Source organism: Octopus sinensis, linkage group LG2, assembly GCF_006345805.1.
Source record: "Octopus sinensis linkage group LG2, ASM634580v1, whole genome shotgun sequence".
Taxonomy (NCBI): Eukaryota; Metazoa; Mollusca; class Cephalopoda; order Octopoda; family Octopodidae; genus Octopus; species Octopus sinensis.
The window spans coordinates 46,116,746-46,133,642 of NC_042998.1; the positions used below are offsets into that span (position 1 = coordinate 46,116,746).

Sequence of the window (16,897 nt, forward strand, 5' to 3'; positions counted from 1 at the left end):
TACTTTTTAAAAAATTGGATTCCATTATGATCTTATAATTCACCATAAAATATATGGCTAATGTTTCCAATCTAGACTTGTATTTTTCAACTAATTTTTAAAAAATATTTTCCTCAATATTCACCTTTTTTCTTGACATTAGTTGAGATTTTCTCACTTTTGGATTGCACTAAGATAACCTTCAAGATGAGAGATAAGTAACATGTAACCTTTTCCTTGAGAACTCATTAGTTTATTCCTTATTTTCTAAATCCAATTAAGCTCTGCTACATAGCTCTGAGAACTCTTCAGAAAAGCTTGCATTCATTTCTTTTTTCTATTTTAAAAGAATTTACGTCATCTATCTCTTCTAATTCACCAACTATTTTGGTAATGTGGTTCATTTTGTAGTTTTTACCTGTAGTAACATAGATGTTGCTATAGCATTTAGAAGCTGTTTCAGTCTCATATTCTGAGCCTTGTTTTTTTTTTCTTGTTTTCACTTCATATATAAAACTTTCATATATTTTAACCATTTTGATACCCACTCTCCTGAGACTGTCCTTAGTGCTATGATATACATTCTCTTTTAACTGTTTATCATTTAAACCAGCCATATCTGACCCAAATATTCTACCTGTTTTATGTTCAAACCACCAAATCTCATGTCCCACACCTATCCTACAACATCATTCTACAAATAAACAATCACATCATTGAAATTTTGAAGCTGCAAGATAATACATGATTGATTCAAAACAATGTGAATAAATAAGAATTGCATTTGACAGAGTAATCTGAATGTTAACCTTTTCATTACCAACCCGGCCGAAACCACCTCTGGCTCTGTAGTACAAATGTTTTGTTTTCTTAAGTTTTGAATTAAAATCTTCTACCAAAGCTTAGTCACAATTTATGTTACTAACACTAGCTTAATGATAACTAAGTTATTTTACTAAATTCTTTGTTATGTTTAAAATAATTGAAAGAAACACAGAACATCTGAAAATAAATACGGTAATGAAAGGGTTAAAGGGCTAAAGTGATCTAGATTAAAACCTTCCATTCAAATTCCATGTTAATTTGTGTTCCAAACACTAGCTTAATGATAATGAAGTTATTTCAATAAATTCTTCATCATTTCAAAATTAATTGAAACAAATGTAGTGTATTTCAGCAGAAATATGGTATCAAAAAGATTAAATTGGGGATATTAGAGCCAACAGTGGAACTCCTACATGATTGCTCATAGTAGCCAAATCACCCCTAAATTGTAGGGAGAACATAAGAAAATGGAATCCTAGATATGTGGTACCTGAGACATATTAACTCTTTCATTACTGTATTTATTTTGAGATGCTCTGTGTTTCTTTCAGTTAATTTTAATTATAAGAAAGAAGTTATGAAATAACTTAGTTGTCATTAAACTAGTGTTAGGAACATAAATTATGACTAAGGTTTGGTGGAAGATTTTAATTCAAAATTTTTGAAAACAAGACATTTGTACTACAGAGCCAGAGCCGGTTTTAGCCGGGTTGGTATCGAAAGGGTTAAATAGGATGCTTATGGTGGGAATGACTTCAATCAGTGGTTTGCCCCGTCAATATTGAAAACAACAATAAATGTGATGTAAAAAAAAAAAAAGACTCTAAAGTAATTTGTGGTGGTCTGCATTATGAAAAAATATGCAGTGAAGTTCGTGCATGAAAAGAAATTTTTCAATTTCTTTTCTTTCAGTCCCAAAACATCAGATTCCATATTTTACCTTATAACATAGAAATTGCCCAAACTCAGGAACTTCATAATAGAAAATATAGCCTATTCATGTATTTGTTACTATTGTTATTGTTAAGATGGTGGGATAAGGCAGTGAATTGGAAGAATTAGTAACACTCTGGACTAAATGCTTAACAGCATTTTGTCTGTCTTTACATTCTGAGTTCAAATCTGCCAATGCCAACTTAGCCTTTCAGCCTTCTGGGGTTGATGAAATTAGTACCAATTGAATAATGCGGTCTATGTAATTGACAAGACCCTTCCCTAAATTTCAGGCTTTATGCCTATAGCAGAGAGGACTATTAAGGTGGTGGGATGGCGGAATCATTAGCATACCAGAAAAATGCTTTACAGTATTTGTTATAACTCTTTACATTCTGAGTTCAAATCCCACTATGGTCAACTTTGCCTTTCACCCCTCAAATTTGACGACCTTGTTCCAAATTTAGAAAGATTTATTTATTCTTTTTATCTCAGGTTTTGTTATCACTCCAGGAGTCTTGCATGTATAGTGGGTTTGCTGCCTGCCACCTACAGTACTATGCTGTCTGTTCTTTTCAACTATCTAATACTTTCCTGATTATTCTGGCTGTACCAAGGAGGTAAACCTTTTGTAGCAGTTCTACTGGCCACTCTATTCCAATTTCCATTATATTCCTCTTGATGCCTTCTGATACTGTTCCCAAGGACCTCACACTAATTGGCACTATCTTCACCTTCTTCATTTTCCATAGCCTAGCTATTTCAAACTTCAAATGATTGTATATATCTATGTTTTTACCTTCTTAACTATTTGTAGGTCAAAGGGGCATGCAACATCAACTATATAGCACATGTTACTAGCCTTGTGTTAAAATGTGAAACCATTATTATTATTATTAAGGTGGCTAGCTGGCAGAAACATTAACATGCTGGACAAATGCTTAGTGGCATTTTGTCTTTTCATCCTTTCAGGGTCAATTGAATAAGTACCAGTTACGCACTGGGGTTGATGTAATTGACTTAATCCCTTCCCCCAAATTTCAGGCCTTGTGCCTACAGTAGAAAGGATTACTATTATTATTATTATTATTATTATTATTAGACAATATGAAGAGTGTGATGCAATAGATATTTTATTGGTTGAACAGCAAGCCTGTCTTTGTCGAGTTCAAAATGAAAAGTGATAAAAATTCAGAATTATAGAAATTCAAATCCAAAACATGAATGAGAGCAACCAGTGTCCACTGGTTCATAGAATGACATCATTAGTCTTCAAAGTTCAATTTTACAACTGGCAAAAAGAAAAAGAAAGAAAACAAAAGATGAAAAAGAAGACGAAGAATATTTAATCAAACAGTTTTGTATAAATTTGATGAAATTTTTCTGTCATTTTATTCATTCTTCCAGGGCATGATGTTAATAACCCACAAACATATTTCTCTTAATGCATTGTGAGTACTGAAACTAGCAGATTCAGAATATTTTCTGAGAATATGCGCTTTCAAGTCTTTCTCAAAATTGCAAAATTTCAAAAATGCAAAATGTTCGGCAAGTTCTGTTGAACTACTGTTATTGTGCCTGACATATTTGTGTCCATTATTGACTCTTTTGTTTAATTGATCTGGTGTACAACCAACATAATCAAGGTGTGATTTGTGCATTCTGCTGTGCACATCAAATGTGAATCTCTACATGTCTCACCTTCTGTATAAATCATAACATTTCTCATGTTGGTGCATAATGAACAGGGCTTACCTCTTTCAAAGTACAGCATGCAGATATTCCATTATTAGTTTTCTTGGAGTCAGAAGTAGAGGTTAATAGTTCTCTTAATATTTTATTCTATCTAAAGGCTACAATAGGCAGCTGCGGAAATATTTGTTTGAAATGAGCATGTTTTTCCACAACATGCTGGTAACTTTCATGCAATGCTTTTGAAATGCCAGTGAAATTTCGGTGCCAGTTAATCACTAAAGGAATTCTGTTACATATTGTACTGTGTTTGCTAAAATTATGTGTGAAGGGTTTACTTTCTTTGCTAATCCCTGCCATGTCATTTTGCTATTTCCTTTAATCATGATTCACTGTAACTGCATTTGACATAATGGTGTATTTGCATGTTTCCAGTAATTCCCTATGTCAATACAAATCCATTTCATCCTCAAAAATTGGGATTTTGGATTTGACTGAATTATATGATTGGATTATTGGAGCAGTGGTGGAGGTAAATGTGGGATGACATGGGCTTGCAAAATAATTCTGTCACTATTCTGTCTCCAGAAAACTTAACTTTTGTGTCCAAAAACTCATCGCTAGTTTTTGAAAAACTAGATGTAAATTTAATGTTGGATTTAAATCCATAGCTTTTAGCATAACCAGTCACAAAAATGCAAGAAGTCAATTAAACTATCCTGTGATCCTTTCCAGGCAAAAAACGACGTCATCAATGAACTGTAACCAGATGTCATCAATAAACCATAAATGTTGGTTCATGACCACGTAGGGATTTAAATGTCTTCAGCGACTGTGTCTTGTTCACAGCTGCTGAAGACAAGGTTTGAGTGGCCTGTGGCTATAGAGAAAGACACTTTCTAGAGTATAAATAAAAGCAAGCAAATATTTTCAAGAAACTTTAGCTATATGATGTTAAGCTGATAATAAACCTCTCCAGGTTAGAATAATATTCCCTCAAAAGTAATATTTTCATAGAATTTGATTGCTTTTTTCAACAACTAGAGGAATTTGAGTATGTTGAATTGTTTTCTTTAAATATACAGCAAAATGCTTTTAATGGATTTGAACTCAAACCATGCAGTTTTGAATACATTATTCACTCAGTTGAATGCATTATTTAACCAGTCACTTCACCATTGGTGTTTGTGTGTGTGTGTGCATGGCTACCAACCTAAATGCAGTTCGAAACTTTTTTAAATTTTCAGTATGTGTTTATTCCTCTTTTTGTCTTGTTTTCTTTGGAGTATTTTCTCCTATTTAGTAGTTCTCTTGTTTCTTGTCATAGAATACAAGCTCTGATAAAAACCAACACCCCTGCATGTTTTAATCTCTCTCTTGAGTATATGTAAAACAAACATGCACACACACACACCACACACACACACACACACACACACACACACACACACATACATCCACACATGTATTCATATATGCATGCATATGCATATGTGCATACATGCATGCACAGCACATCTTTTCAAATCTCTTTTCATGTTTGCTGTTTTCATTTGGACCCTTTCTCACATATGTCACAAATGTTGCATGTTGTATAGAATCAATGAATGAGATTCTGTGAATAAAATGAAAGACTGAAAGAAAATGTAATATTTGAAATAATCTAGAGATAGAATTTAGATTCTAATGTTGTGAAAGAGTTGTGAACAAATAAATGAATAGCATTGTATAGAATTTGAGGAAAACTGTTGTATTGAATAGAAATAGTTGTGAAAATTACTAAAAAAAGAAAAAAATATTGCTGGCGTTTAGTTTATCGTTCTTACTGCAAAACACTTTAAATCTTTTCATTTTGAATTGTTTTGATTGCTCAGATTAAACGGATGCGACAACTGGAAGAAGAAAAAGAGATTCTGGAACAAGGAATGGAAATAGTACAGTCTGCAAAGCGTTGGTATCAGAAGCAAATTGCTTCAGTTGATGATAAACAGAAAGTTGCTGCTTGGTCATCATACAATGTGAGTTTATTTCACTTCCTTTATACTCAATCAACTTAGTATAGACCTAGTCGTAGTTCCCTTGTCTTTCTCAATTTATTTATTAATTTCTCTCATAAGAGACGGCCAGGTTAAATCTCAGGATGTTGGGCTACAACAGGGTGCTGAATGGGATGACATTGAATTAACTCTTTAGTATTTAATCTGGACATATCCGACCCAAATATTCTACATGTTCTATGTACAAATCAACCAGATCTCATCTCTCCCTACATTGTCATTCTACCCCACAAAGCTTGCATTCATTTCTTTTTTCTATTTTAAAAGAATTTACGTCATCTGTCTCTTCTAATTCACCAACTATTTTGGTAATGTGGTTCATTTTGTAGTTTTTACCTGTAGTAACATAGATGTTGCTATAGCGTTTAAAAGCTGTTTCAGTCTCATATGCTGAGCCTTGTTTTTTGTTTTTGTTTTCACTTCATATATAAAATTTTCATCTATTTTAACCCTTTTGATACCCACTCTCCTAAGATTGTCCTTAGTTCTATGATATAAATTCTCTCTTTTAACCATTTATCATTTAAACCAGCCATATCTGACCCAAATATTCTACCTGTTTTATTTTCAAACCAGCCAAATCTTGCCTCTCACACCTATCCTACAACATCATTCTAAAAATAAACAATCACATCATTGGAATCTTGAAGCTACAAGATAATACATGATTGATTCAAAACAAGGTGAAGAAATAAGTATTACATTTGACAGAGTAATCAGCATGCTGAAGGGTTAAGACAGATAGCAACATGCTGTACTACAGATCTGTCCAACCCATACTAGCATGAGCACATAGACAGTAAAACCAGAATTATGATGATATATAAATAGTATTGAAATGAATTGCTAACAATAACTGTACAAAAAGAAAAGCAATAAATACTGGAACCATATTGTTTTTTTATTCTTTTCTTTAGTTCTCATTCAGTTGAAATAATGAGGAAAAGCTGATTCTACAACTCTTTTGTTAGTAGCTTCTGTCCATTTCTTTTCTTCTTTTTCTTGTTAGTAGCTTTTCTTCTATATTCATTACTTCTCTCTTTCTCTCTCTCTTGCTTATTGCCTCACTTTATTCTATTGTCTTGTTAACACAGACAGAAGCCACTTCCATTTACATAACTGATTTTTATCCTCATTTTCATTATCATCATTTGTTGTTAACATCTTTCCTTTCTTAATAAAAAAAAAGATACAATCATCACAACTTTTCTTTCTTCTATATTAAGAAAAACAAAAAAAAATTCAGGTTTCATACCTATCTAAGAGAGACACTAGTGTTGGAGGTTGTTAAAACATTAAGCCTTTTGATACTAACCTATCTAAGACCACCTCTGGTTCCATGATTTAAACTTCTTGTTTTAAGGCGATCTAAATCAAAACCTATTGAAATATCATATTAATTTGTTTCAAACACAAATTTAACAATTACAGAATTATTTTACTAAATTCTTCTTTAATTTCAAAATTAATTGAAACAGAAGTGTATTTCAGTGGAAATATAGTAACAAAAGGGTTAAAGAGTACTTTGTTATACAACAGGGTGTTGAATGTTATACAAAGTTTGGTGTATCACCTTCTTGGGTTTATATAAAAATGTTTGTTTTGTCTTTCCTATTTCAAGAGTTGAAAAATACAGAGGAATATTATATGGGATATCTATGCTTTTGTGAGCGGTGTGGTTTGTGTGGCTGAGAAGCTTACTTCCCAACCCTGTGGCTTTGGGTTCAGTCCTACTGCATGGCACGTTGGGCAAACGTCTTCTACTATTTCTAATATAGCCCTAGGCCAAACAAATCCTTGTGAGTGAATTTTGTAAATGGAAACTGAAACAAGCCCATCACATCATCATCATCAACATTTAATGTGTTTTCCATGCTGGCACGGGTTGAACAGATTGACAGAAACTGGCAAGGCCAGGGGTTGCACCGGGTTCCATAGTCTGTTTTAGCTTGGTTTCTATGACTAGATGCCCTTTCTAATGCCAACCACTCCACAAAGTGTACTGGGTGCTTTTTATGTGACACTATCACCCACACCAATGTGTGTGTGTGTGTGTGTGTGAGAGAGAGAGAGCGCGTGCATGTGTGTGTGTGTACATATGTGTATAGTTTCTTCTATGAAAAACATGTTTGGCTCTGAGGAATATTACTTTGCTTGGAAACAGGTGAGGGCTGGTGACAGGTAAGGTATCTGGCCATAGAAAATCTGCCTCAACCATAGAAAAGTGGGCATTAAATGATGATGATGATGAGTATGATGGTCTTGATGAGTCTTGGATGGATTTCATTATGTCACCTATATCTCCATTTTAACAATAGTTCGCCTTGAGCCTAGAGAAAACAATGGTTATCATTTAGGGTGGTGATAACATCCTATAGCCAACTTTATTATTTTTAAAATTTAAATCTTGTTATCTTCAAAGAAGTAATATCATATCATTTTCTTTCTAATAATAATAATTCTTTCTTTAGTTTTTGGATTTGGTTTGCAAGATTCTTTATATGAGTTTGTGTGTTGAAGCATATTCTGTTGTGTCTGGAGAGAGTCATTTTCGTTTTGTGCCTTATAATGTAAGAGTCAAGACTATTGAAAAGGTTGCAAGATGTAACGAAAATTTTAGGAAAATAAAAATAAGAAATAAGTGGAAATTTTAACGGTGAGTGTGTTACATTATAAGGCACAAAAAGAAAATGACTCTCTCCAGACACAACAGAATAATTCTTTCTAATTTTGGCATAAAGCCAGCAATTTTGAGGAGAGTGAAAGTTAATTATGTCAACCCCACTGTTCAGTTGGTATTTATTTTATCAACCCCAAAAGGATGAAAAGTAAAGTTGATCTCAGCAGTATTTGAACTTAGAACATAAAAAGCCAAGAGAGATACTGCTAGGTATTTTGCCTAACAGTCTAATGATTCTGCTAGCTTGCTGCCTTTTATCATATTTTTCAAAAATTTTGTTTCTTGGCTGATTCCTTGAGTTAAGTGATTGTAAGCATGATTCGCATCAAAATACTAATTTGTAAAATTCATGCATTTTGGGAAATGCATGAATAGCACAACTTCATTTTGGAGAAAGCAATTAAGAAAAATTAGAGAAAGCAATGAGTCACCATCTTTCCGAAAAATAAGACACACACATAGCAATCTATCTCTGGAAAAGTGATCCTTTTTATAGAAAGAAATATATTAGAATCAATTCAATTAACCATACTCCCTTCCTCTCTCTCCTACAAATACTGGCTTCGTTCACAGTCAAGGGAAATCATTATTATCCATGTGAAATCAGCTGCTATTTTTGTCTGTAATTTTCATTAACTCTTACAAAATAGCAACTTGAATGAATTGCAAGCTAAAATATGCTGCTGGCACTTTGTTGTCTTTGAACAAGACACTTGCATTTTGTGTGGTTAACTTTAACTAATTTTCAATAATAGGCTCCAGATATTCAGGGAAACTTTCATTCTGCAAATGCTACTGAAATTGAAGTTAAAACTGGTCTGATGGAAAACCATGGTTTGTGAAATCATCATCATCATCTCATGAATATTATAATTTACAACTTCAGTTGGATATGTAATTTACAATGATTCATTATTTGCATTGTATATAGAATAGCTAACTCCCAGCCAAGGGGTCTAGAATTCATGTCATACCTCTGGCATTGAGTTCCATCCATGACCAACACAATTTTTAAACAGCTTGGCATTACAATGCTAAGTTCAATTCTTTCTATAGCTACAACTACGGTTGGATGCCCTTCCTAATGCCAACCACTTTACCGAGTGTGCTGAATGCATTTATGTGGTACTGCACGGGCACTTTTAAAGTATGTACAAGCTGCAATCCAATGATTGAAACAAGTTAAAGAGTAAAAGGATAGTGCTCATTATATTTCATTTCAAAAGAATATAAACTAAAGAAATTTATACTAGTTTTGGTAGAATAAGATATTTTTCTCATACAGTAGGATTATTCTGAGAGAATGTTGCATCCTCATCATCATCATCATTTAACATACGTTGTCCATGCTGGCATGGGTTGGATGGTTTGACTGGGCTGGCCTGCTGAAGGCTGTGCCAGGCTCCAGTCTTATTTGGCATGGTTTTCTATGATTGGATGCCTTTCCTAAAGCCAATTAGTCTGAGAGTGTATGGGTACTTTTATGTGCTACTGGCACAGGTGCCATTTGTGTGACACCAGTACCTGCCATGACTGCGATTTTGCTTGGATTGATGGGTCGTCTTCTGAAGCACAACATAATGCCAAAGGTCTTGGTCATTGCCTCCATGGGGCCCAACACTCAAAAGGAAGTCAGCCACATATCTAAACTCCTCATTAAGCCTTTTGTTACTATATTTTTGCATTTCAATGAATTTTGAAAATAACGAAGAATTTAGCAAAATAACCTTGTCATTACTAAGCTGATGTTTGGAACATAAAGTAACATAGAATCGTGAAGGACGGTTTTAATTTCGATCACTTTAAAACATGGAGTTCGTATTGGAGAAGCATGGGTCACCTTTGGTAGGTGGGTTTCAAAAGGGTTAAACTTCACTAAATCTATTGAAAAGTGGCTGAATCTAAATCATAGCAAAAGCTGGCAAAATATATTAATTTCTTTTTATTCTTCATTTTGCAGGATTCTTCATTAGAGGCAAATCAAGAACGGATGAATTTTCAGAAAACCAGGATATCTGAAGTCAATCAACAATTAAGAGCACTGATTGAAAGCTCAGAGAAGGTAATTAGATGTTTTATTATCACTTGGTCACTTCATTTTGTTTTGAGTCTTGCTTCATATATCATCATCATCATTATCATTTAATGTCTATTGTCCATGCTGGCATGGGTTGGATGGTTTGACTGCACTGGCATATTAGAAGGCTGCGCCAGACTCCAGTCTGATTTGGCATGGTTTCTATGGCTAGATGCCCGTCCTAACATCAACCACTCCGAGGGTGTAATGTGTGCTTTTATGTGCCATTTGCGTGACACCACAACTACAATTTTATTTGGATTGATGGGTCTTCTTCTCAAACACAACATAATGCCAAAGATTTCGGTCATTCATCATTGCCTCTATGAGGCTCAACACTCAAAAGGTGCTTTTGCATGCCTCGAGCATTGGCCATTTTGCCTCGATGAGGCCCAATGATCCAAAGGTGTTTTTTATGTGACACTGGCATGGGTGCCAGTTACGTGACACTAGCAACATATATGCAGGTGTGGCGTGTAGTAAGCAGTTTACTTCTCAATTACATGGTTCCAAGTTCAGTCCTTTTGCATGACACCTTAGTCTGGAGGCTGACCAAAGGCTTGTGAGTGGATTTGGTAGTCATAAAATGGAGATGAACACCATTCCTCCATGTGATCAGCTTGAAAATTAGTTAAGATATTAAAATATTTTTCTTAACATGAAACTAATGGTAGCCTTAATACACAAATAAAGAAATTTTATCCATCAATGTGTGTTGAGCACTCATTCTCATTGTTTGACATTTACATGTATGTGTATATATATATATATATATATATATATAATATATATATATATATATGTATATATATTATGTATATATATATATGTATATATATATATATATAATCCGAGTTAACAGTTCCTTAGTAGATAAGAAATTAGAAGCATGAAAACAGGGAAAGCCCAGGCCCATCAGGAATTACTGCAGAGATGCTCAAAATATCTGGTGGTGTCGGCTATAGCTTAGTCACCCGTATAGTTAACCAGGTGATACACGAGGGGTCATACCCAATGACTGGTGTAGCAGCATAATAGTCAACTGCTACAAAGGTAAAGGCGACGCCCTAGAGACAAATAACTACAGGGGCATCAAGCTGCTGGATCAGGTAATGAAGGTTACGGAGAGGGTTGTAGCCCAACTAATTAGAGAGAGAGTTACCTTAGATGATATGCAGTTGGGTTCGTGCCAGGGAAAAGTACTACTGATGCTATATTCCTGGTAAGACAGCTGCAGGAGAAATACCTAGCCAAAGATAAGCCCTTGTACCTGGCTTTTGTTGACTTGGAGAAAGCCTTTGACAGGGTCCCCCGGTCCCTTATCTGTGGTCAATGAGGAAACTAGGGATAGAAGAATGGTTGGTGAGAGCTGTTCAAGCCATGTACAGAGACGCTGCTAGTAAGGTGAGGGTTGGCAACGAGTACAGTGAAGAATTCCGGGTAGAGGTTGGGGTCCACCAAGGTTCAGTCCTCAGTCCCCTCCTATTTATCATAGTCCTCCGGCAATAACGGAGGAATTCAGACAGGTTGCCCCTGGGAGCTCCTCTATGCTGATGACCTTGCTCTAATTGCTGAGTCACTATCAGAACTGGAGGAGAAGTTTCAGGTGTGGAAACAAGGATTAGAATCGAAGGGCCTTAGAATCAACCTAGCCAAACCAAAGTTCTAATAAGTAGGAAGGTAGATCAATCACAAACGCCTTCAGGTAGATGGCCCTGCTCGATCTGTAAAAAAGGTGTAGGTAGAAACTCTATAAGATGCACCAAGTGTAAGCTATGGACACATAAGAGGTGCAGCAATGTCAAAGGAAGGCTAACTAGGAAAATAGTTTTTGTCTGTGGCAAATGCTCAGGAGCAATAAACACTGGAAATATGCAGAGACCAACTTCTGCCACGTTCCAGGGAGACAAACTAGAAGTAGTTGATAGCTTCCGCTACCTAGGAGACCAAGTCAGTAGCGGGGGTGGGTGTGCTGAAAGTGTAACTGCTAGAGTAAAATAGCCTGGGCAAAGTTTAGAGAGCTCTTACCCCTGCTGGTGACAAAAGGCCTCTCGCTCAGAGTAAAAGGCAGACTGTATGATGCATGTGTACGTACAGCCATGCTACATGGTAGTTGAAACATGGGCCGTGACTGCTGAGGATATGCGTAAGCTCGCAAGAAATGAAGCCAGTATGCTCCGATGGATGTGTAATGTCAGTGTTCATAATCGTCAGAGTGTAAGTTCCTTGAGAGAAAATTGAACCTAAGAAGCGTCAGTTGTGGCGTGCAAGAGAGACGGCTGCGCTGGTATGGTCATGTGACAAGAAAGGCTGAAGATAGTTGTGTGCAAAAGTGCTACACCCTAGCAGTGGAGGGAACCTGTGGAAGAGGTAGACCAGGAAAACCTGGGACGAGGTGGTGAAGCACGACCTTCGAACTTTAGGTCTCACTAAGGAAATGTCTAGAGACCGAGACCTATGGAAGTTGCTGTGCATGAGAAGACCCGGCAAGACTAGTCAGGCCATAACCCGTGGCCCCGACCGGGACGTAGTCAGTCCTGTGCATACCTTCCTTCTTGTGACACTTATGAAGACCTGTTGAGGCAAGTGAAAATCAAATCAAATCAAAACAAATCAAAATAGATGAACATCAGTGGAATTGTATTCTTCGTGTACCAGTGCCGGTGGCATACAAGAAAACCACCCAAACGTGGCCGTAACCAGTACCGCGCATCGACTGGCCTCCGTGCTGTGGGCACACACACACACCATCCGATCGTGGCCGTTCGCCAGCCTCATCTGGCACCTGTGCCGTGGCACATAAAGACACCATCCGAAGACCCGGCGACGTAGTCAGTCCACCTGTGCATTCCTTCCCTCTTATGACACTTGTGAAGACCTGTTGAGGCAAGTGTGTGACACTTGTGAAGACCTGTTGAGGCAGAGGCAAGTGTGTGACACTTGTGGAGACCTTTTGAGGCAAGTGTGTGACCCTTGTGAAGACCTGTTGAGGCAAGTGAAAATCAAATCAAACCAAATCAAAATAGATGAATATCAATGGAATTTGTATCTTGTGGTTCAGTACCGGTGGCACACAAGAAAACCATCCGAACGTGGCCGTCGACTGGCCTCCGTGCTGTGGGCACAACAAACACCATCTGATCGTGGCCGTTCGCCAGCCTCACCTGGCACCTGTGTCGGTGGCACATAAAAACACCACCACCTCCAAAGACCCCGGCGATGTAGTCAGTCCACCTGTGCTTACCTTCCCTCTTATGACACTTGTGAAGACCTGTTGAGGCAGAGGCAAGTGGTGACACTTTGTGAAGACCTGTTGAGGCAGAGGCAAGTGTGTGACACTTGTGGAGACCTGTTGAGGCAAGTGTGTGACACGCGTGACACTTGTGAAGACCTGTTGAGGCAAGTGAAATCAAACCAAATCAAAATAGATGAACATCAATGGAATTTGTATCTTTGTGGTTCCAGTACCGGTGGCACACAAGAAAACCATCCGATCGTGGCCGTTCGCCAGCCACATCTGGCACCTGTGTCGGTGGCACATAAAGACACCATCCGAAGACCCGGCGACGTAGACAGTCCACCTATGCATACCTTCCTTCTTGTGACACTTGTGAAGACCTGTTGAGGCAAGTGAAAATCAAATCAAATCAAATCAAATCAAATCAAATCAAAACAAATCAAAATAGATGAACATAAATGGAATTGTATCTTTGTGGTACCAGTGCCGGTGGCACACAAGAAAATCATCCGAACGTGGCCGTAGCCAGTACCGCATAGACTGGCCTCCGTGCTTTGGGACGTAACAATACCATCCGATCGTGGCCGTCCGCCAGCCTCATCTGGCACCTGTGTCGGTGGCACATAAAAACACATCCGAGCGTGGCCGTCTGCCAGCCTCGTCTGGCACCTGTGTCGGTGGCACATAAAAACACCATCCGAGCGTGGCCGTTCGCCAGCCTCGTCTGGCACCTGTGTCGGTGGCACATAAAATCACCCACTACACTCCGGAGTGGTTGGCGTTAGGAAGGGCATCCAGCTGTAGAAACACTGCCAGATCTGACTGGCCTGGTGCAGCCTCGGGCTCCCAGACCCCAGTTGAACCGTCCAACCCATGCTAGCATGGAAAACGGACGCTAAATGATGATGATGATGATGAGATGATGATGTATATATATATATATGTATATATATATATGTTATTATATATGTTATATATATATATAATATATATATGTATATATATATATATGTATATATATATATATGTATATATATATATATGTATATATATTATTATATAATATATTATACACGTGTGTGTCCGTCCATCCCTTGACATCACTTGATAGTTGTGAACTAATGTTACCATCTTGCAAGCAGTGTTCTCTATTATTAGGAATTGTATAAAAAAATTTTAATATTTTGTGTATAAGCAATTTATTGCACATGAACGTTTACAACAAAATTTTATATGGGTGCCCCCCCACCTCCTGCAAATGCCATATGGACCCTGGTCGAGGGTCACTGCTCTACATGGATTAGATGGATTTCTATAACTTTAAGCTTTACTGGCTCAATTTTACAAGCTTTGGTAATATTATGTAAGTCACTGTATATGTATTTATTTTACTTGTTGGATCTGGAGGAAAGAGCAGTGTTCATGGCTTTTGTCACTTCTCTTAGGCGAGCGAGATTGATGTTATTAATGATCCTATTGAATCTTTGTATGTCAGTGCCTGTGGGAAATACATGAGCAAAGATGAAATGTCAGAAGGCCAAAGCTCTAAGAAGGAAGGACTAAATGAAGTGATTAATGCAGGGCTTGGAAGGTTGGACACAACAAATTTGGTTAGAAGAGGAGAAATATGTGATTCAAGAAGACATAGCCAACCATTATAGCTGCAGTAGGAAAGGCAGAAGGAGGAAACAACATATCTGTGTGTCTTTCAATGAACTTTGACCCTTTCACTGTGAAATCAAATGTTATGATTATTCCAGTAATGATGTTCAATATCTACCAAAGAAATAGAATTGGTATTTTCTGCAAGTCATGTAACCTCAATAAACTTGAGATATTTCGACAAAAAATTGTTTCAAAGATGACATTCCTTAACAAAAGGCACAGACATGACTGTGGGGTCAGAAGCTTGTTTCCAGTCACATGATTCTGGGTACAATCCCACTGTTTGGTGCCTTGGGCAAACGTCTTCTACTATAGCCTTGGGCCAACCAAAGCCTTATGAATGGGTTTGGCAGACAGAAACTGAAAGAAGCTCATTGTATATATATATATATATGTGTGTGTGTGTGTGTGTGTGTTGTCTTTGTGTCAGTGTTTGTCCCCCACCACTGCTTGACAACTGGTGTTGATGTGTTTACGTCCCCATAACTTAGGAGTTCGGCAACGGGATCAATAGAATAAGTACCGGGCTTAAAAAGAAAAAAAAAAGATAAGTACTGGGTTTGTTTCATTCAATTAAAAGTTCTTCAAGATGTTGCCCCAGCGGGCTGCTGTCTAATGACTGTTACAAGTAAAAGAGAAATGAAGAAAAGACAGATTGGTAGATTGGTATATGAAACTACTAAACTGCTTTCCACTGTTAACGGTAATGAAATATTGAGTGGATATATCTGGGTTAAGCCAATCAGTCAGATGATTTATTTTTTTTTTTATTTGGATGTGGTTTAAGATGCCCATGTGCAGAAGCTGCTGTGCCAGCACCATTCTAGGATCTTTCTTCATTTAAGCCTGACATTGTATCAAATGAAAAAAAAAAAACTGTTTACATTATTTTAGAATGAACAATATTGGAGATTTATGTATCCAGTCATCCTTTGTAATTTGATTTCATTTTATTGGTTAAATATGTCGTGGACTTAAACATATACTGCTCAAACTCACCCACTAAGTCTTGCAAATATGATTGTTGGTTAATTACTAATTAACTAATTAATCTTCAATGAATCTTAAGAAGATTACCAGTGGTATCACTTCTATGTATGCTTGCATCCTGAGTGTGTTGAATTTAAAGACTCCACCTCTTTCTAACTGTTTGTTCAGCTACTATTACTATCACATCTGACAGAATTGTTAGCCGGCTTAGGCGGCGAGCTGGTAGAAACGTTAGCATGCCGGGCGAATTGCTTAGTGGTATTTCGTTTGTCTTTATGTTCTGAGGTCGAATTACCCTTTCATCCTTTTGGGGTCAATAAATTAAGTACCAGTTGTGTACTGGGGTCACTCTAATCGACTGGCCCCCCCTCCCCCAAAATTTTGGGCCTTGTGCCTAGAGTAGAAAAGAATTATTAGATGGCTGGAGAAAATGCTTAGCAGCTTTATTTCCAGCTATACATTCTGATTTCAAACTCTACCAAAGCTGACTTTGCCTTTCATCCTTTTGGGGTCAACAAAATAAGTAGCAGTTAAGCATTGGAGGCTGATATAAATAGCTAACCCCTTTCAACAAAATTAGTAGAAAGGATTATTACTAACAGGAAGAACAGGATCAGACAGGCTTTATACATTTTATATGCTATTCTGGCATCCAGTTGGCCAATACTTAATTGTCTGATGAATTTTATTGTTTTGGGGTGTCAGTTTTGTTTCTGCTGGTGCTAACCAGCTTGGTATGTCTATGTTTCTACTAAAAGCTT

At 37.0% G+C, this 16,897-nt stretch overlaps 1 protein-coding gene across 3 annotated transcripts in view; it reads left to right on the top strand.

The window, feature by feature from the left end:
- The window catches only part of LOC115229435 (uncharacterized protein DDB_G0283357-like), a 114,445-nt gene that overhangs the window by 84,554 nt on the left and 12,994 nt on the right, over positions 1-16,897 (top strand). For all 3 annotated transcript variants that reach the window (XR_005003710.1, XM_029799791.2, XM_029799798.2), the window contains 2 exons: positions 5,304-5,447; positions 10,127-10,228. Coding sequence is in view for 2 of the 3 variants with exons in the window: in XM_029799791.2 (XP_029655651.1) it covers positions 5,304-5,447; positions 10,127-10,228 (246 nt within the window). In the remaining variant the exon portion in view is untranslated. The remainder of the gene's footprint in view (positions 1-5,303; positions 5,448-10,126; positions 10,229-16,897) is intronic.